General features: G+C 44.3%; 1 protein-coding gene across 1 annotated transcript in view; it reads right to left on the bottom strand.

Moving 5' to 3' along the window:
- The window catches only part of TYRO3 (TYRO3 protein tyrosine kinase), a 147,129-nt gene extending 144,270 nt beyond the window's left edge, over nucleotides 1–2,859 (bottom strand). The window contains exon 1 of the mRNA XM_044271805.1: nucleotides 1,838–2,859. Within this exon, the coding sequence (XP_044127740.1) occupies nucleotides 1,838–1,907 (70 nt within the window). The 5' untranslated portion in view covers nucleotides 1,908–2,859. The remainder of the gene's footprint in view (nucleotides 1–1,837) is intronic.
- Nucleotides 2,860–22,957: the final 20,098 nt, after the last annotated feature.

Here is a 22,957-nt window from a genome sequence, read left to right as displayed (position 1 = left end):
TAGAGCAGCATGGTAATGGCAGCAGGAAGGCAATGGTGAGGGTGACTATGTTTAATTTTTTTTAACCACTGTCATCCATAAAAAAAAAATAAAAAAAATACACACCCTTGTAAGAGATATTACGCCAGTCACGAGGCAGAAAAATATACCTAACACGACTAGAAAATTCTGCCAAATTTATCAGTGCCCCCCCCCCATAAATGTAATAGATTTGGCACAACGTGCAGAGTTTTTATGGCTCCTGAACGCGTGCATCATACAGCGCTATTAATCCGTCTCCTACATCCTATGTGCACCGTGTAGATGTAGTCACCTGTATGTTCATTTCAGGTCATAAATGATGCGTCAGTGAGCCGTCATAGGTGTGATAAGCTTTCTAACAAAACACAGATCAAGCTGCGATAAGTGGAGATTGACATTACGGTTATTTAGAAAGCCGTGCTCTTAAGGGTGTATTCGCACACAGCAGATTTGCTGTTTCTGCTGCAGGTGCACGAAACTCTGGAAGGTGTGGACTTACCTGTGGATGGTGTCAGGATCTGTTTGCTACACATCGCATCCAGGACAGAAAACTTGCTTGTGTGAATGAAGCCTAAGGCTATGTGCACACGTGGCGAATTATGCAAGTTATGCAAGTTTTTCTGTGCAGAAAAACCACAGCGTAATACAGCTCCAGCAAAGTGTATGAGATTAGATAAAATCGCACGTAGACTTTCCTTATTTTTTTCTGTGCGGAAATTGACCTGCCATGAGGATTTTGTAATCTGCAGCGCGTCAATTGTTTGTGCGATTTTTGGTACGGATATCACCCTTTTCAATGCAAGGGTGGGATCTGCGGAAACACACAGAAATACGCACACAAAAAAAACAACTTGCAGATTTTCTGTTTTGAAAATCTGCACTCATGTGCAGGTACCCTAAGTCACGGTCCATGGAAATATACTGACCACCTCTTCAAGCCTATGTAGACCTCAACTCCATTATCCAACATAAATGCCATGCATTGGGCAACCAAAGAACCCTCCCAAGGCCTCTTTCACACGAACGTATGCGCTCCGTGGCCGTATTGCGGACCGCATTTGCACGGGAGCCGTTACGTGGGCCTTCCGCATCACGGATGTGGACCCATTCACTTGAATGGGTACACAAATCCGGAGATGCGGAACGGAAGCACGGAACGGAACCCTACGGAAGCACTCCGTGGGGTTTCGTCCCGTACTTCCGTTCCGCAAAAAGATAGAACATGTCCTATCTTTTTGCGGAACGGACGGATCGCGGACCCATTAAAGTGAATGGGTCCGTGATCCGCTGCGGCTTCCCCACGGTTGGTGTTCGTGCATTGCGGGCCGCAGCACGGCCACGGGGCGCGCACGTTCGTGTGCAAGAGGCCTAAGGAAGAAGACCTTCACGCTCTCATCTCTAGACCATAGCACCATTTTCCTCTGTAACAATCAGTCCACTTCTCCAAGGTGGACGCCATGCCATAAAAGTTTGTCGTGGTTGCAAAATGTGCTCCACTGTAAGGGCACCTAATATCTTAACAGTAGCAGTAACTATCCCTAGATCACCAGGAGGACCTAAGAGGACCTTGTACTTGGTCGATGAAACATTAGATGCTACTATCATTTTCCTTGAAACAATAAATCGGTGACACCTATGACGGATACATAGAATTATCTTTATTGCTCAGTCTATAAGTACACAGCAGGGACTGAATTTAATTAGTCGTTGACATGCAAGACCTAGTATATCTTGGCAGGAGCATAACTATTTAAAGAATTTTTGTCATTGTACCGTCCCCTCCCTGAATCTGACCCAGTACTTCTCCCCGTCTTACCTGCCCATCCTAGTGTCACGGTAGCTAAAAGGAGCCCCTTGATGAGGCTAGCCAGGCCGGGGTAGATCATGCTTCTTCACCATCCATCCATTCTCCTGATGGGGGGGGGGGAGCCTTCACCACGTCCGGCAAAGTCTGTTAAAGGAACTAATCCAAGTGAGCGCTCGAGGTAAGGATCACCTAACGCTTGATCTTCAGTTCAGCTTCTAGCCATTGACTTTCTCCAGCTGATCGATGGCTCCTACTAATAACAAGCATGCAAGATAGATGGTCAAGCAATACAACCTGTGGTCCTGCAACCTCACAGATATGGAGATCTCGCAAGCTCCTAGATCCTGATCTCTTTCTTCTTCTGAATCAACAGATGATGATGATGATGATGATCAGAAGATACGCATGGCAACCATTCCAAGGCAGCTTACCAGCCCCCCCATGTTTTTACCTGCTGCAGGGGAATGTAGCAGCTAGAGACAACCCTATACTTTGCCTCCTGTCAATGAAACTGCACTGTGCACCTTAATCCGGTGACACCCAGTCATTCAACGGTCCACGTTGCGAAATGAATCCCCTCGTTACGTCCGACAGAGAGCTATGCCGTAGGTAGACGTCCGCAGGCAGGCGACCGTACAGTACGAGAAGGCACAGAATCAGCTCCTGCCACAGAGAACTCTGATGTCTCCTCCTTTTCCTGAGCCATACAAAGTGCAGTCTGTACGAGGTAGATGCTAGTGGGCTAAAGGACCTATGGTGACGTTATATGATCAGTCACGTGACGAGGAGGAGTCCACAGAAGTCTGTGATTTGTGCTGTAGGCTTTCACCAGCATGTGCCTTAACTTATTCAGCTGGTGGGAGGCTGTGTACCTTCGGGTATAGTCACAAATGGCAGATTTGTTGCAGAAATTTCCATAGTGGAAGATCATCTGATCTAAGGCGGCTGTCTCTGCAGCAGGTGCATGGATTTCTGCAACCAGAGTCACACGGAAATTTATGCAACAGATCGGCTAAAGGCTAAGGGCACGTTCCTGCAAAAATGACTAGCAACGAGCATAGAGAAGATGTGACATAAGCAGGTCTGTCGCCGACATGGCTCCCCCAGTGTCTGTTGCATCTCTCCCAGGATCTCTGCAGAATCCCCTTTCAAAAGTCTGCTAAGGTGTGCTCCCTCCGCACAGAGCTGCATTAGGCGGGTATTAACCCTCTAGCTGCCTGCGCTTTACAATTGACATGGTTTTGCCTAGTTTAGGGTGCCTGCACACGACGTGCGTTTTTTCTGTCCGGCTTTACATGCAGGAAAAAACCGTAGCGTAATACAGTAGTAGCGAATGAGATCAGACAAATGTACACTTCTTTCTTCTACGCGGAAATTGACCTGACATGCGGATTTACGAAATCCACAGCATGACAATCGCTTGCACGATTTTAGGTGCGGAATTTCACCCTCTGCAGTGGAAGGAACGAGATCTGAGACAAAAACGCATCAAATCCGCACCAGGTAACACATTGGGGCAGATTTAGGGACTTGCGACTAAAATAGTTGCGTGTCCGCTTTTTTAAACTGGCTGTGCGACGGTATTTAGTCGCACGGGCGGTTTTATGCCGTGTCCGTTGGGGTATGTCGGGCTGGGACTCCAGCCCCGTCACATTTACTAACATTTATGCCTGGAAACCAGTTTTTGCACAAGGAATAATTTAGTCGCGCGCCTCGTCATAAATTAGATGAATCTAACAGCAGCGCAACGGGGAAACTATGACTGGCGTAAAAATCCGGTGTTAGTAAATGTCAAGGCACCAAAAATGTCAAAAAAAAATGTCAAAAGGCACCAAAATCTGCACGAAAAAAGAAGCTGATTTTCTCTTTTAAAATCTGCGCTCGTGTACAGGTACCCTTAGGGCTCATGCACACAAACATTTTTAGCGTTCCGTATACGGGCCGAATTTTGATTCCGTATACCGTCTGTATACGGAATCATTCATTTCAGTGCTGTCCGCATCCGTTGCTCCGTTCCGTGACCCCGCAAAAATTATGAGACATGTCCTATTCTTGTCCGTTTTGCGGACAAGAATAGGCATCTCTATAATGGGCCTCCTGTTCCGTTCCACAAATTGCGGAAGGCACACGGGCAGCATCAGATTTTGCAGACCGCAAAAAACGGCACGGTCGTGTGCAAGAGCCCTTAAAGAGATTGCCCTGTTTCTGATACTGATGACCTATCCTCAGGAGAGGTCATCAATATCAGATTGGCGGAAGTCTGACTCCTGGCACCCCCGCCGATCAGCTGTTTGAAGAGAACGCAGCGCTCCTGCAAACGCTATATTCTCTTCGCTGTTTACCTGCTCGCTGTCGGCAGTGGCGAGCAGTGTCACTACAGCTCCTCGATCCCAATCACTTTAATGGGATGAAGTGTAACCACAACTGCCCCTTCCCATTCAAGTGAATTGGACAGAGGAGCTGTAATGACGCTGCAATGTCGACGGCGAGCAGGTAAACAGCGACGAGAACGCTGCCGCAGGAGCACTGCTTTCCTTTCAAACAGCTGATCAGTGGGGGTGCACAGAGTCCACCTCCTGCCGACCTGATACTGATGACTGAGGCAATTTGCAGTCCCCAATGCACGGGCCCTATTTAGGCGGCAGCTGCGATGGGTCCAGACCCATTCAACCTGAATGGGTCCGTGATGCATCCGCACCATTAAAGTAGTGCTTCCGTGGGGTTCCGTTCCTCCGTTCCGCACTGCAGCTCCGGATTATGGACCCATTCAAGTGAATGGGTCCGCATCCGTGATGGGGAGAGCACACGGCCGGTGCCCTCATATTGCGGACCCGCTGTTTGCGGGCTGCAATACGGGCCAGAGCTGGCATGCATGAGGCCTTATACTGAGGTCATGATTATCAGAAACCGGACAACCCCTTAAACCCATGTCAGCAGTAAGGCCCTGGTCTACACTGCAACATTTTGGAACGCCACAGATTGGGGGAGATTTATCAAAAGTGGTGTAAAGGAAAACTGGTTTAGTTGTCCATAGCAACCAATTAGATTCCTCCTTTCATTTTTCAGAGTCCCTTTGGACTCAGGCGCGAAATCATTTGCGCTACAAAAGTATAGCGTAACTTAGATTGTGAGCCCCATAGGGGACAGCGTGATGCTAATGTCTGTAAAGCACTGCATATATACTGTAGTAGCACTATATAAGGCCTCATGCACACGGCCGTTGTTTTGGTGGCTCGGATGCGGACCCATTCACTTCAATGGGGCCGCTAAAGATGCGGAAAGCACTCCTTGTTCTGTCCGCATCTGTTGCTCCATTCCGTAGCCCCGCAAAAAAAAATTCACATGTCCTATTCTTGTCTGCGGTTTGTGAACAAGAATAGGCAGTTATATTATAGGCTGTCCGTGCCTTTCCTCAAATTGCGCAACGCAAACGGACGCCATCCGTGTTTTGCGTACCGCAAAACACACAATGTTCGTGTGCATGAGGCCTTAATGTGTAAAATAAAATAAATAAATAGTGTAGCCCATGCCTAAGGCCTCTTGCACACGAACGTTTTTTTTCTTCCGTTTCCGTTTCGTTTTTTTGCGTCCCGTATACGGAACCATTCATTTCAATGGATCCGCAAAAAAAAAAAAGGAAGGTACTCCGTATGCCTTCAGTTTTCGTATTTCAGTTTTTCCGTTCCATTCAAAGATAGAACATGTCCTATTATTGTCCGCATAACGGACAAGGATAGGACTCTTCTATCAGGGGCCAGCTGTTCCGTTCTGCAAAAAACTGAATGCACAAGGACGCCCTCCGAAAAATACTGAAAAAGCCATACGGTCGTGTGTAAGAGGCCTAAGGATAGGCAAAATTAGCAAATGAGGCCACTTTCACATGACCATATATCTTTTTCAGTGTTTTGCGGGCAGTTTTTCCCGGATCCGTTTTTCTGTTTTATTTTTTCAGTAGTGTTTTCGGTTCCGTTCCATTTTTCCGTATGGCATATACAGTAATTTCATCGAAAAAATTGGGCTGGGCATAACATTTTCAATAGATGGTTCTGCAAAAACGGAACGGATACGGAAGACATACAGAGTACATTCCTTATGTGTTCTGTTTTTTTTTGCGGACCCATTGACTTGAATGGAGCCACGGAACATGATTTGCGGGCAATAATAGGACATGTTCTATCTTTGAATGGAAAAACAGAAATACGGAAACGGAATGCATACGTTCATTCAGTTTTTTTGGCGGAATGATTTAAATGAATGATTCCGTATACGGAACTCAAAAGACGGCCCGTATACGAAACACAAAAAACTTTTGTGTGAATGAGCCCCGATTCAGCAACTGAAAACTGGCATCTTCTGCTTCATAATCCACATTCAAACACACCATCAACAGCTTTCCATTGACTTCAATGTAAAAAAATCGACTGTCAGCACATGGTAGACATTTTTTCAGCAGCTGATTTGATAAACACTTGGGAAGTGACTTCTCAATCCTTTAAAAACAGAACCAAATTACAACATCACCCAAAAAATAACCTGTTTTCAGCTACTGACTTTTCTGCTGTGGATATTGCCGTGTGAACATAGCCTCAGAGCTTGTGCAGCTGCAAGAGCTAATGTAAGCCTCACGCCAGCTGCCCTATGAATATGCATAATGCTCCCTCTGCTGGCAGACTTGAGTATTACAATACAGCATGCAATGGACCCAGGTCACAATATTTGCAATTTACTGCTGTCTAGCCCTACTGCTCTTTACCTGCACTTTATGTGCTGTATCATCTCTCTCTGCACTTTTCAAAGAGGATTGAGGAGTTTAAATGGATATTGTCATCTCTGACATTTATGGCATATCGACTACTCTTAATCTACAAGAAAAAAAAAGTATTGTACCCCTATTTGCTCCCGATCATTACCCCATGTAAACATGCCCATCAATCAGCCAATAAATGCTTGTTTGTCGCTGATTGTATCTTTTATGTGGGCATACGAATCTTCTTTTGTTGGCGGCAAATGCTGTCATGTGAACAGGGGATGTGCGGTCGACAAATGCAAACTGAATGGGGACCAAGGATGATATTACCAATTGCATGCATGATGACTGCTCGGACAAAACTTTAAGGGGTTGTGTAATCTCAGACATTGATGGCATATATGTAACACCCCAGAGTCGTGTTACCACTCCTGCACACAGCTACTGTCTTTAATGGGCTAACACAATGTCATGATATGTATTTCTATCCAGGTCCTATACACTGTGCAACAATAATATCTTTATGCAACTGTTACGTTGATTTAATGTGACTGGTTCACCAGCAGGTGGCAGCAAACATGACACTTAGGTAGAATGGAGCTTTCCATCCATTCTAACCCCCCTCTGGAGAGAAGTGGGCTAGTTCTACTTCCTGTAGGAAGGGTGGTACTAGTTAGTTCCAGTTTAGGTCTTCCCTAGACAGGGGAAGGGTATGCAGGGGCACGTGTCTGTTGGACGGTGCCCGCACCAGCCAGAGCACCCTAAGCTCTGCTAGCCATGGAGGCCAAAGCTTGAAGCCTCAGGAGCCAGGATAAAAGTTCCCTGGCATAACCTAGAGTCAGACTACAGAGAAGAAGTGCAGCATATAGAAGAAGCTGAGTTATACAGCCAGCCTGTCAGTACAGCAGAGTCAGAGAGAAACAGAGATATAGCAATGTTGAGTTTGCCTGCCAGTTTAATGCTAAAGCCTGCTGGAACCAAGACAAAGCCTGTAAACTATTTGGAGAAACGTTTATTCAAGTAAAGCTGACATCGTACCTCATCTCAAGGTCTGGACTTTATTACTTCAAATCCCTCAATTATTTACCCTATTTATTGCTTCGGAACCAAAGCCTGGGGTCCAGCCGTATCCAGGTAGGAGCACTGTGACACGTATAAAGAGACATTTAGGCTGCACTACAACACTCTGCATTTTCTACACCTGGGACAGCTTGCAGCGGTTTTGTGTCCGGTCACAAAACGGAAAGCTGACGGAACGGAAGACATCCTGATGCATCCTGAACGGATCTCTTTCCATTCCGAATGGATGAGGACTAAACTGAAACATATTTTTTTTTCCGGTATTGAGATCCTCTGCCGGATATCAAGACCGGAAAACAACAACGCAAGTGTGAACAGGCCCAACTTTTGATTCGTGCTATAAGGCACCCATATATCTATTCCCAACAGCAACAGAGTGTAAGGTAAAGAATTTCTAGCGTTGTAGATGTACAGCACCCAGACAGCACACACTGTTCCTGCTCCTTATTCAATTTTGGCTAACTGCTAATTATTGCACCTACAAAATCAGTGACTGATTTGATAAGTGAATCCCGGCTCTGGGGATATTAGCTCTATGTCTGATTTTAGTACACATAATTAACTGCAAATACATAGAGTATTTCTAGTGATAAAATGATATTGTGATGTGGTCTGCGTTGTGTTCTTAAAGGACCAGAAGGCAGAACTATTAGGACAGATGCACACGGCGCAGATTACGAGCAGGTTTTTGTGCAGAAAATCTGCAGCATAAGGCCTCTTTCACACGTCCATGTCCGTGATAAGATGGTCAGTGGTTCAGTCGGTTTTTAACCTCCGTGTGTCATCTGTATTCCATCTGCGCTGCTAATTTGTTTCAAAACCATTTCTAACCAATGGTTTGTGCAAATCACGGACAGAACAAGGATGCCGTCTGTGTTGTGTCAGTAGTTTTTCATGGACCCACAGACATCAATGGGCATGTTTGGACCACATCACGGACCAAAAGAGTGCATGTCTCGGTGTTTTTTTTACACTGACTAACTAGATCAGAGAGAGCAATATGAGACAGTGGATATAGACAGTGTAGTGAGCAGATGAAGAAAAACACAGCCCTAGTGTAACACCCCAGACTTGTGTTACTAGTATACTACACTCCTCTACCCCACTACTGTCTCCTAGGATCCTTTATACTGTCATCAGATGTAATTTATATTATGTCTTCCACAAATGTGCATATAAATCTATGTTAAATGCAATTGTTCATGTAATTTGCCTGGTTACCAGTAGGTGGCAGCAACCCATTGGCAAGTCACAGTTTAGTGTTTAGTGAATCTGAGTTGGAATGGATTATTGCAGCTTAGCTCTGTGGAGAGGGTAGGCTGATCCAACATCCTACAGCCTGGGTGGAGAAGGAAGTTAGAGTGAGGGTAGCCCACCACCTGATAGGGGTAGGGTGTGTGTGTGTGAGGAGCTCCCCTGCATAGGGAAGACAGCAAGGACCTGGTCTTGGCTGAGACTTGATCATATTCCCAATCTGAGTACCCTCAGCTCAGCTGGATGAGGAAAGCAGAAAACTACAGACCAACCTCCAGAGTTCCAGGAAGAAAGCATCCCCTGAGAATCCATCTGTGAGATAAGTCCAGAAACCTAGGAGAAGCTCATTCCTCCTCAGCTAGTCTGTCCCCATACAGCAGAAGTTACCAGATAAGTGCAGAAGCTAACCCTGCCACAATTACAGAGCTACCAAGCAGACGTTTTATCCTGCAAGCTCCACATTTAAAGCAGAAGTATTCATTCCTGCCAATGATTGCCAAAACCTACTGGGACCAAGAGACCAAAGCTGAATACTGCTTGTATGCAAGTTATTTCTTTTTTGTAAATTCTTTATTTCTGAAGTATTTTCAACAGATACAAACATAGAGAGATCTATGCAATACAATAAGGCATACAAGACACGTGACATGTCGCAAATATGACAAGAATATCCCATTCCTATTTAGAAGATATATACATATATCTGGAATAGTGAGGAAAGGTAAATAAGGCATGCAATAAGTAAAGGTGGACAAATATCACATATACCAAAACCCCTAGTACAAGGTGAGATTCAGAATATCCATCTAGGACTTAATCATATAGGGCATAACGCGTGACCTGGTTTATAGGAGAGAATTGCATAGTCCATCCGGAACAGAACTTATTAAACTAAACCAATGGGTAGTTTCAGTCACAAGAATAAATGCTTGGGAGCAAAACCTGCACCTCATATATGGGGTAGATTACAGGCTCAAGAAAACAAGGCCATATTAGATTGTAAATGTTGAGACTCAGGTGGGCTAAAGATGCGACACTAAACGCAGCATGTTGGGATGAGGTATATTGTTCCATTACAGAAAAGTTTCATGTATGTCCAGATACTGAGTGAACGAGTGGATGCAAGTTAATGTTATCTATTAAGAAAGGGAGTATAGACCTAGCATTGGTTCCCATAGTAATCCAACCACGGCTGCCATGTTTTCAGAAAGTTTTTCCTGTTTCCCCTTTCCCAACCTATCATTTCCTCCATGAGGCAGATCTGGTGCACTTTTTCTAACCAATCTTTAATGGTTGGCGGTTCAGTATTTTTCCATTTAACGGGGACAACAAATTTTGCTGCTCCAATCATATGTGTAGTTAGGTTGTTGGCGGATGGTTTGAAACCATCGCGTGGCAGCCACAGAAGTATGAGAGCTGGAGTTAAAGAGAGACGGGTACTGCAGACTCTGTTAATAATTTGTTCCACTTCCGTCCAGAAGTTGGTCATAGCGTTACAGGACCACCAGATATGTGAGATAGATCCACATTCATCTTGGCAGCGCCAACATCTATCTGAGGGTGACAAGTGGGCTCTATACAGAAAGTCTGGGGTTCTGTACCATCTAGATACAATTTTAAAGGAGTTCTCCTGGATTCGGATGCATCTCGAAAATCCATGGGAGTGTTTTAAAATTGTATTAGTGTCCTCGTCCGAGAAGGAAATCTGCAGTTCCCGTTCCCAAGCTCTTAAGTAGGTAGGTTTCTCCCTTGAGGAGTCTAATATAAGTTGGGAGTATAGCTTAGAGAGGGTTTTTGTGGGTGGAGAAGGAAGTAGTACGTAATTTTCGAGCCAGGTGGGGTCGCTATGGGGAACCTCATGTATTGTCTTATATTTTTTGCAACTGAGTTCCAGATCCAATTCAACTAGTCTGGAACAAAGGGGCTTGGGTATGTAAGTCTGGACCTTGGCCAGAAACTCTTGGAGGTTTTCGTATGCAAGTTATTTCAAGTAAGGCAACGTTTGAACTTCATCTAAAGGTCTGGACACCATTTCTTCTGCAAAATTCCTCTATTACTCCTACTTTCACTACACTCAAATTTATTGCAAGTGAGCCAGGAGTCCGGCCGTACCCAGGTAGGAGACGTGACACAATTATCCCTATCCTACAGAGACATTATAGACCATTACACCACTCTGGCATTCCTAATCTGGGACCTGCGTTATAACACCTTGGAAGGGCCCTGGGATAGTACCCTGCGCACGCTGCAATTGGCGTCACGAACAAATACAGGATATATTATCCACCCGACCCGACTACTGCACTAAAAGAGGTGTCAGCGAACCTGTTCCTGGTCACTGCACTAGGACGAAACTAGCCAGAAAAAAGCAAATGTAGAGGAAGAGTGGGGAAAGGGACAGATAATTTATGAAGAGGAGGTGTGAAGGAAATACAGACTGCGAAGAGAAGCTGTCTAAAAAGACTAGAGGCTTCACAGCCAAGTTGTCTGGGAGAACAGACACTTCAGAAGCCTGGACATTTATTAGTGGCAGACTGAGGATGTCACTAACCTGCATCCCGCGAGGAAAGTGCAGATTACAGCAACCTACAAAAAGTGCAGAACAGTCTGACGTGCAGGGGCGCCGCCCCAGAGTTGCATAGTGGAGAGAACATCGTGCACCCCATGCTCAACCTGCGGCCCTCCAGCTATTGTAAAACTACAACTCCGACAATGCCCTGCTGTGGGCTGATAGCTGTAGGCTGTTCAGGCATGCTGGGAGTTGTAGTTTTGCAACAGCTGGAGGGCCGCAGGTTGAACATGCCTAAGCTAGAGAAGTGCAGTGTGAGCTAGAAAAATAGACGGTGCATTAAAAAGACATCTTGGCCTGTTAACTACTACTGCACCCGTGAGAACTGTAGAAATTGCATTTTGTGTAAAAACTGCCAGTCCATGCATGCTGAGAACTGCACTGCTGTATCTGATCTTTATTCTTCAGTAGAGAACCATTTTATTGCTAATTTGGGATCATCTTTGTCTGCACCAACACACTGTACCAACACCATTGGCTGCAAGGAACCCTGCTTTGCACCTCACGATTCATCACTACCAAGGGCACCCCAACCCACACCCAGAACCAGGCTGTGCCCCAAAGGGAAGAAATACATAGAAACATAGAATGTGTCGGCAGATAAGAACCATTTGGCCCATCTAGTTCACCCAATATATCTGAATACTATGGCTAGCCCCTGGCCCTATCTTATATGAAGGATGGCCTTATGCCTATCCCATGCATGCTTAAACTCCTTCACTGTATTTGCAGCTACCACTTCTGCAGGAAGGCTATTCCATGCATCCACTACTCTCTCAGTAAAGTAATACTTCCTGATATTACTGTTAAACCTTTGCCCCTCTAATTTAAAACTATGTCCTCTTGTAGCAGTTTTTCTTCTTTGAAATATTCTCTCCTAATTTTACCTTGTTGATTCCCTTTATGGGCCAGATTTATCATTAGCTCAAGTCAGAATAATGGAGTGAAAAAGTCGCAAATTTTTGCGCAATCGCTTAAACTGCGCAAAAATTGGCGACTTTTTTCTGCTCTGCACTATGCTCGCCAGTTTTCTGAAAGTGGGCGTGTTTTCTTATGTAAATGAATCTGTAGACAGATTTACTATTGAGACTATTTAAAAAGTCGCAAAAAAGTCACAAAAAGTCGCAATTTCACTCCAGTGAGGACCATGCTTATCTTATGAGACTTTTTAATAGAACATGCGACTTTTTCATAAAAACGTACGACTTTTTCGTAAAGATGTGCGACTTCTGTAAAGCTGCTTACTGACGGATAAACTGCTACAGTCAAACCACATTTATTACAGCCTTAAAGGGCCGATCATAAATCTGACTTGGCAAAATCTGACTTTAGCCATATGTTAAAGTGGAGTGAGCTGTCAGAGTTGTGATAAATCTGGCCCTATGTATTTAGCAGTTTCTATCATATCCCCTCTGTCTCGTCTTTCTTCCAAGTTTTATCCTGCAATCCATGTACTAGTTTAGTAGCTCTTCTCTGAACTCTCTCTAAAGTATCGATATCCTTCTGGAGATATGGTCTCCAGTACTGAGCACAATACTCCAGATGAGGTCTCACTAGTGCTCTGTAGAGCAGCATGAGCGCCTCCCTCTTTCTACTAGTAATGCCTCTCCCTATACACCCAAGCATCCTGCTAGCATTTCCTGCTGCTCTATGACATTATCGGCCTACCTTTAAGTCTTCTGAAATAATGACCCCTAAATCCCTTTCCTCAGATACTGAGGTTAGGACTGTATCACTGATTTTATATTCTGCCCCCTTCCCATCACTGCCATGTCCCAGGGGAGCATCAGAGTGATTAACTATAGCCACCATTTTCGCTATCACCACTCCTGTCCTCCTCCCCTTCTTCTGGGCTCGCTGCAAGTGTTTTTGCCAGTGTTTGATCACTAATTCTTATCAGTAATTGTGAGCCAAAACCACCAATGGAGCCCACACATAGATAAGGTACTGTATAATGGAAATTGCACCTATGCTGTCTCTTTGACCTGTACCTGGTTTTGTCTCACAATCTGTTCCATGGGTTATTTCTGCTGGGTGTGAATAGACTTCTGCAACCCCACTGATGTGAGTGAGAAAGTCACTGAAATTTCTGCAACAAATCTGTGAACATACCATTGGGCCATTTTTCCACTGCCTCATTTGCTAAAAGTTGTTCCTTTAGAGGGTGGAGTCCAAATCAAGTTTTCACCCCCAGTAGAAGAGGAGATAATCCCAACTAAGAATGGGACCCCTCTTGCCCTGGGCCCCATAGCAGTCTATTGGTTTGCCACTATGGTAGTTACGCCCTGCAGATGGGTCCCCCAGCAATTATAATGTTACGCCATATTCTCATGATATTGAGATAATATTACGGTATATGATGAGAATACAAGTTCTAAGTCTTCTTCCGGAATCAGATTACTGCTAGTGATGCAAATGTTATCCCTTTTGGATAGGAGCTTTCGCATTTTTTTTTTACCAGAAGTCTCCCTATCTACCCTAGGTAAGATAAGGCCAGGACTACACGGCGAATGTGGCTATGCGACACACTGTACGGCCAAAGATGCTACATCGCAACATAATGAATGAGAATTTGGTTGTGTTGCGTTGCAAAAGTTGTCATCACCTCGACTTGATTGTCACCAGAAATCCTGCAGATCTTTTTTTTTTTTTTTATGACTTGCGTTTTGCAGCAACTGGCGGGTTGCAACATAACCAACCACATTCACTTTCATTATGTTGCCATGTAGCATCCCCACACTGACACACTACGTCACCATGTAGTCCTAGGGGCTAATTCTGCAAGTAGAATTTAAAGTGCCTTTGTTGGGCTGGGTTAACACATGCAGATTTTGTGGTGGTTTTCTCAGCCAAACACGGTAATGACTAGAGGGGCATAGCTATAGTGGAAGCAGGGGAAGCGGCTGCTACTAAGCCCAAAATCAGAAAGGGGCCTGCCCGGGAAGCGTCTGAAAAATGTAACTGCTAGGGCCCCTGCAACAGTATTGTACAATGACATTATATACAGTAACAGTATATACAGTGATATGACAAACAGTGTATTTGTGTAGGAAAGACGGAGAGGCTGCTGGGCCTGGTCTGAGAGCTATGTTAGCTGGCTGCAGGAGTGAGGGTTGCATGGGAGAAGGGGGTTGCTGGGGGTGGGGACTTCCAAAAATGTGCTGTGGGGCCCCGTCAGTTCTAGTTACGCCACTGAATAGATACAAAAGCCTTTCCTTTATACTTTCTTACTGGATCCATTCCTATGTTTGGCATCAAAAACTGCACGTGTGATTCCAGCCGCTATGCATAGATCCAGGTTAAGAGTCCATTCACACAACCTTCGGGTGCGGTCCTATTCATTTCAAGGGTACTCATTTATTTTAACCGTGTGCTGTCTGCATCGGTATGTCCGTTCCGCAGCCTCGCAAAAGAAAAAGAACATTTTGTACCATAGTGTGGGATCTGCAGAACGGGAAAATGCGGGCAGCACAAGGTTCTTACATATGGTTGTGTAAATTTTTTGGTCCTCAAACAACAGACCAGCAAAATATTGATATTTTCTGTGTGTCCTCTGCATTTTTCTCATTTCCAAGGTCTATTCACATTCACAATGCAGACAAGAATAGGAATAGGAAATGTTCTATAATTTGCGAAATGGCCACATGGATCAGAAAAAAATACAGGTGTGCGCATAGCCCCGTAGAAATGAATGGGGCAGCGTGCTATCCGCAAAAAATGCAGATAGCACATGGATGCTAAATATGATTGTGTGCGTGAAGCTAAAGCAGGGGTGTAGCCAAGGGCTGCTATGGGTCATGTACAGCAAAAATACAAAACGAACAGCAGGTGGCAAAACAGAGCAAAATAAATCCCCAAAAATGATTTAAATATATAAACGCTAAAAAACCAAGGTCTGAGCAGGAAGGTCCCCTAAATAATGGTAAAGTGACGGAAGTCACTGAAGATAAGGAAAAGGCAGAGTTACAAAATGTTTTTTTTTAGCTCTGTATATACAAAAGAAGAGAAAGGAGCTGATATCTATGGTGCTGGGGCTGTTAGTACATCCAGTAATATACTCAATTGGATAACTGTAGATATGGTCCAAGATAAGTTAAATAAGGTAAATGTGAACAAAACTCTGGGTCCAGATGGATTACACCCAAGAGTGCTTAAAAAGCTCACTTCAGTCATTGCTGTGCCCCTGTTTACAATTTTTAAAGATTCTCTAGGTACTGGTACAGTGCCAAGTGGTGCTCATATTAAAAAAGGGATCTAGGTCCTCCACAGGTAATTATAGACTAGTAAGTTTGACTTCTGTTGTGGGAAAAATGTTTGAAGGACTCTTAAGGGACTATATACAGGAGTATGTGACTGTAAATAATATCATAAGTGATAACCAGCATGGGTTTACCCAGGACAGAAGTTGTCAGACTAATCTGATTTGTTTTTATGAGGAGGTGAGTAGTAGTCTGGAGAGAGGGGCGGCTGTGGATGTAGTGTTTCTGGATTTTGCAAAGGCTTTTGATACTGTCCCTCATAGACGCTTAATAAGTAAAGTAAGGTCTATAGGCTTGGAAAGTATACTCTGTAATTGGATTGAAAACTGGCTGAAGGACCGTGTCCAGAGAGTTGTGGTCAATGATTCCTATTCAAAATGGTCCCAGGTTTTAAGTGGTGTATCCCAAGGTTCAGTTCAAGGACTGTATTAATAGCACCATATCTATTTTTGCAGATGACCCTAAGATGTGTAGAACTGTACGGTCTATGGAAGATGTCCACAAACTACAAGCTGACTTGAACACTCTGAGTGATTGGGCATCAACTTGGCAAATGAGGTCCAATCTGGATAAATGTAAAGTTATGCATCTTGATAGTAATAATCTCTGTGCTTCATATGTCCTAGGGCAGTGATGGTGAACCTTTTAGAGACCGAGTGCCCAAACTGCAACCAAATACCCACTTATTTATTTCAAAGTGCCAACACGGCAATTTAACCTGAATACCAATATAGTATATCTTCCATGTACTTTATCATTTAGCTATAATAGCTTACTAGCCTACATACAATGTGCTGCCTGTGCTGTTCATAGTGCGTCCTGTGATGATGAATGGCAGGAAAAGTCTAAAGCCTATTGGTACGCCATAGACTTTTTCCAAGGTGCGGGTGCCAACAGAGAGGGCTCTGAGTGCCGCCTCTGGCACCCGTGCCATAGGTTCGCCATCACTGTCCTAGGGGATGTAACCCTGGGAGAGTCACTTATAGAGAAGGATTGGGTGTCCTTAATAGATTAAATAACAGCATACAAAGTCAATCAGCTGCTTCTAAGGCCACCAGGATATTGTCATGCATTAAAGAGGACCTTTCATCGGTCCAAACATTGTGAACTAAGTATCATGACATATACAGCAGCACCCAGGGATCTCACTGCACTTACTATTATCCCTGGGCGCCGCTCTGTTCTCCCGTTATGTCCTCCGGTATGTTCGGTAACTTGGTTATAGTAGGCGGAGACTTAGGGGACTTGGTTATAGTAGGCGGAGTCTGCCCTTTTTCTGCTGGGCGTCTCCTTCTCCTAGGCTGTAGCGCTGGCCAATCGCAGCACATAGCTCACAGCCTGGGAGAAGGAGACGCCCAGCAGAACAAGGGCAGACTCCGCCTACTATAACCAAGTCCCCTAAGTCTCCGCCTACTATAACCAAGTTCCCGAACATACCGGAGGACATAACGGGAGAACGGAGCGGCGCCCAGGGATAATAGTAAGTGCAGTGAGATCCCTGGGCGCCGCTGTATATGTCATGATACTTAGTTCACAATGTTTGGACCGATGAAAGGTCCTCTTTAAGTGAGAAGCAGAAAAAGTACAATCTCCAGAAGCGTCAAAGCTTCTTTACTGTAAGAACTGTGAATCTCTGGAATACACACCTCAGCACGTGGTCACAGCAGGAACAGTTTTAAAAAAAGGGTTTAGATGAATTCTTAAAAGTAAACAACATGAATACTTATGAAAATGTGTAGAAATCTTAGTTTCATTTCCTTCAGGGATTCGCGTCCCCACATATCCCTTGGTTGAACTTGATGGACTTATGTCCTTTCTGCTGGCTGAGGCAAAAGCTGAAACAGTGCCCCCCCCCCATGCCAAATTCTCAACTTAACCCCTTACCTACAACCCTACTGTTAAAGTTGCAGGAGGGATATGCAGAGATGAGCACTTCTGTAGTGTCCCACTCCAGGTGGATGGGAACACTCCAAAATTGTCTGTGCCATCCTATGTAATTTTGCACTATTTATTGTATTTTCCGCTGTCAGTGCTGCTAAATTCCTATTTCAGGCTCGTGGATGCATTGCATACATCCAACACTAGAGGTCTCTGTAACACCAATCATATAGGTCAGCCACAGGAAGTTAGAGAGAGATTAGACGTGAGGAGTTAGGAGGAGAGGAGACTGTCATGCCCTGCACATGACTATGTGCGGAGGTCAGCCAGAATAGCAGCACGTGTTTAGTGTTTTGTTTTGGAGTCGTGCTGGATCCGCCTCCCATCAGGTGCACTGGGTGGGGTCATTAGTTTAAATAGCTCTCAATTCCAGTGCTCTGGGCGGGTTATAGAAATCAGTCTGGCCTTGGAAGCAAGGAAGGAAGGTTGTCTGTTCCAGCTCAGAAAAGATAAGTGTGGGTTCAGTTTTTGTTGTTTGCTGTCTAGGTTGTGTTTGTGTCATCTCTCCCATCCAGGTTCTGTGCGAGCAGGCTGCTCCTATTTCCCCTTTTCACCATCTCAGGGAATCTAGGGTGTTTTAGCCCAGGCATGGGGACACATCATTCCTACCACCAAGGTCTGAATGTGGGCTGAGCAGTGCAGGGAGAGAAGTCAGGGATTAGCTAGGAGGTGACCCTTCCCCTGCTTCTCACCTAGAGCCTGGTTGTCGGTTTATCTGTGTGTCCGAGTGCTCGTCCGCCGTGACAGAGACTGACTTGGCTCTATACTCCTGGGCCTTGCCCAGGGGATCATACTACTGCAACCTTTGTAGTCCAAGACTAAGACTTATTGATCCTTTACTGTAATACCCCTTTTAGGGACCCTTCCAGGGACTAAGGGAATAATTGTTGTATCTTGTGCAACCTTTTAAAAGATTTGAGCAGAGAGTTTGCCTGCCATGAGGGAGACCGCCCTTGGGTTGCTGAATTACTGAGGTACTGAATATTGCTGAATATTTACTTACAGAGGATCCAAACTATTAGTGAAAGGCTGAGTAACCAGAGCAAGATCAGGAACCAAGTACAAGTAAGATCATCACTTCTACACAGTTGAGCTGGAACCTACATACACCACCTCACTAACGGTGCTTTTTACACTAGATTTTAATTTTTTCCGGTATTGAGTTCCGTCATAGGGGATCAATACCGGAAAATAACTCTTCAGTTTTGTCCCCATTCATTGTCAATGGGGACAAAACTGAACTGAACAGAACTGAGTGCTCCAAAATGCATTCCGCTCCATTTAGTTGCTTTTCTAGACCAGAGAGCAAACCGCAACATGTTGTATTTTGCTTTCCATCTTGGGGATGCGGAGCAAAACGGATTAGTTTTCTCTGCCACAATAGAAAACAGATCCTTCCCTCATTGACTTTCAATGGAGTTAATGACGGATCCGTTTTGGCTATTTTAAAAATATCCATTAAAAATGGTAGTGTGAAAGAAGCCTAAGCCTGTTATTGGAATTTACAGCTTTACCATCTGGATGTATGACAAAGTGCTGCTATTGGATGATGCCTATTGCAAGACTACAATTTACAAGTAAAGTTCCTGCTTGGTTCAACTACTGCCTCTCTCATCATTCTACTCCATTTCCTAATTGCACCTGACGGTGGTTTCGTCACGAACAACACAGGGGCCCAGCCACCAAAGCACCTTAAACACCTATACCATCAAAGGCACCTCAAATTCAATCTGGCTGGTGTTCCCTGCAATAGAGAGTGCCCCGAAGGATTTAGTGCTGTCTTCCCCTCCACTGCAGGCCGGCCCGGGGGACAACTGAACTGTGAGTACTACTATCTTCACATCATCCCCGGTACACTCACATAACACCCCTAGGGCGTGGACGTTGCACTTCCACAATGGAAGCGCTTATTGCCCTTTGTCGCTCCGCTGCCCCCACTTGCCTCTACCTGGCGCCACCTGAGGCAATCGCCTCACCTCACCTCATTGGCGGTGCACCCCTAGTCATGTACCCTTGGGGTGGGTGACAGAAAGTCCATCTTACCTTTCCAGGATATTTAGATAGGGCATAAAATGTAATATATCGGCACAGCTATATCGGTAAGATAATATTTTATGGGCCTCAGCATTTTTAATGTATGGCAAGTTCAATGTAATGAACTGTAAGCAGCTAAATGTGAAATTTGGTCTTATTTCGATTTAGTGCCTCTAACAAAAACTAAAGTAATCATAGGCTGCATTTTCCGGTAAATGACATTTTGTAGAACACCTTCCAAAACTGTTATATTGCCTTATGCTTAATTAAACTGATTTAAACTAAGACACTATTATGTTCATTAAGAAAATTGTGAATGTGGTAGAGAAATAAACGAAACAATTTTTCTTTTTAAAAACAATATAAATTGGAATTTAAAAATATCATGCGATGTACAACAAGCTATCGAATCTTCCCATTTTTTTTTTCAATCTAGATCACACGGCGCCATCTAGAGGCAAAATCTGAAAGATCAGTGTTTCCTTTCTTACCTGCAGTGAGTAGACTTCAGGGATTTCTCCTGTCGCCTACCTCCATGACATGACGCACTCCTGCCCAGTGACGTAGCAGATATCAGGGGCGATTTATTCCATTGCTCTTTGATCATGTTGAGGAAGTTATGCTATGGAGAAATCAGTCACGTTAATAACTTGGATAACTATAATGCAAAATCTCAACATCATGGAAACTTCAAGAATGTAAGATTTTGGAAGATGGGAGTTTAACCCTACCCAGGCCAAATAGACACAAGTGCTCCAGCCCCTGATGAAGCTTTAAGCGAAACGCGTGTCGGGGTTATCGCGGCTGGTATGGTGTATTCATATAATTCTGATGTATTTTCTGGGTCTAATGGGTAACCTGTTTACTTAGTGTGTTCTTATTGGAGCATATCTATTTGCACTTGCACTTTATTTATTATATTTTCTTTTCTCCGATCTATGTACCAGTTTCTGTCTATTGACTGCAATCATTTACATTTGCCGTCCGTCTGTATCCCCTGCTTGGGCTATGCGACTTATGTATCCTTTGACCACCATCTATTTTAATCATGTAATTTTATGATATTTGTACAAATAATGATTTATTGATTTAATTTCCCGGCTACTGCTTTTTGGTGTTTAGTATTTATGGGCTTCTGTCTGGGAAAGTTATATTGATTGATTTGTTTTAGGTACTTTTTCACGCCATGTACCCCCTAGTGACAAGAAGTTCGATCTGATAACCCCCAACTAAGCAAACAGTGGAAAATGTTTTTAAAAAATGGGGCACATTTATTAAGACCGACATTTTAGATGCCGGTCTTGATGAGGCCCATAGCTGGCGGTGGATCCGCCGTAGTTATGAAGAGGTGCTGGCCTCTTCATAACTCTGGCGGATCCACCACCACTTCTGAATGTAAGAAAATTATGAATGAGACCATTTCCCACTCACACCAAGCCCACTTTTTTTGACCTGGCATGAGTGGGGAGAAGTCGCAGACCTTTGCGCTGCAATCTGCGCCAGAAATACACCTAATTTAGGCGTATTTCAGTTTAATACAGTTGCAAGGAAAAGTATGTGAACCCTTTGGAATGATATGGATTTCTGCACAAATTGGTCATAAAATGTGATCTGATCTTCATCTAAGTCACAACAATAGACAATCACAGTCTGCTTAACTAATAACACACAAAGAATTAAATGTTACCATGTTTTTATTGAACACACCATGTAAGCATTCACAGTGCAGGTGGAAAAAGTATGTGAACCCTTGGATTTAATAACTGGTTGAACGTCCTTTGGCAGCAATAACTTAAACCAAACGTTCCCTGTAGTTGCAGATCAGATGTGCACAACAGTTTCTTGCAACTGTAAATTAAACCCTAAGGCTATTTTCCCACCACTGTCATAGGCTGTGTTCTAAGTCTCTATCAGAAGTTCCTTCAGATTTGCAGCACTGATATTCCTGTCAAAATGACAGACACCATATCAGGACCCATGAGGAATATTACTTTTTAAATTACGTTTGGCGCTTCTGAAAAGGAAAACACAGCACTACATACCTCTTACATCCAGTGACGTCTCCTCTCATATACAATACATGTCCTCATATTCTCCATTCGTACCAGACCGCCATGATGGCTTCTTTCAGCCAGGTCTTCTCTCTGCAGAGTTTGTCACACACCAGGCGTGTAGCGTGGGGGGGGGGGGGGGGCGCCAAAATGTAGGGGGCGCCAGGCATAAGGCAGTAAAATGAGGGTGATGGAAGCCTATGGCTCCCATCCCCTCCGTTCCGCCTGGCCTGAAGATTTAAGAAGCAGTAGAGCGGCGCAGGAGTCCAGGAGATCGCGATTATATCACCGTGACCTCCTGCGCTGGGTCTCGCGAGATGACGTGATGCCGCGGCGCAGGAGGGCACGGTGATGTGTTCCTGACCGCCTGCGTCGGGACGCCCAAGCAAAGACTACAAGAGGTGATGAAGAGAGGTGAGGTTTTTTTTATTTATTTTTTATTTTTTTATGTAAGTACTGGGGGCACTATGGAGGTGGGCAGAAGAGATACAAAGGAGGCCAGTATATTTAGAAAGCATGGGCACCGTTTTATATTATACAGTGGGGCCATAATATATAATAATTATACAGGGGGGCCATTATATATTAGAATTATACAGAGGGCCCATTATTAATAGCCTCCCAGTATAATTATAATATATAATGGCCCCTATGTATAATATATAATGGCCCCTCTGTATAATTATTATTTATTATGACCCACTGTATAACTATAATATATAGTGGCCCCCCTGTATATTATATATAGTGACCCCTCTGTAATATTAGGATATATAATGGCCCCCTCTGTATTATTATATATAAAATGCCCCTCTGTATAACTATTATATATAATGACCCCCTCTGTAATATTAGGATATATAATAGACCCTCTGTATAATTACTATATATAATGACCCCCCTGTATTATTATAATATATAATGGCCCCCTCTGTATTATTGGGATATATAATGGTCACACATTTCATATGGGCTGGGAAAACCCCCAGGATTGCCCGTTCCCTCCTGTTCTGCCCTAAACACGGTGGAGGTCTAGGACTACCTAATTTTGTAGCCTACCATAGGGCTTCGCATCTAATGCGCATTGTTGACTGGTGTCGGCACCAATCGCATAAACAGTGGGTCCAATTGGAACAATTCTTCATCCCCACTCCGTTGCCAGCGACTCCATGGTTGGGTGCCCATGTCCCTCTGCAA

Source organism: Bufo gargarizans, chromosome 11 (genome assembly GCF_014858855.1).
Source record: "Bufo gargarizans isolate SCDJY-AF-19 chromosome 11, ASM1485885v1, whole genome shotgun sequence".
NCBI lineage: Eukaryota > Metazoa > Chordata > Amphibia > Anura > Bufonidae > Bufo > Bufo gargarizans.
The sequence above is the reverse complement of the archived record's forward strand: the minus strand, read 5'-3'. Positions and strand labels throughout refer to the sequence as shown.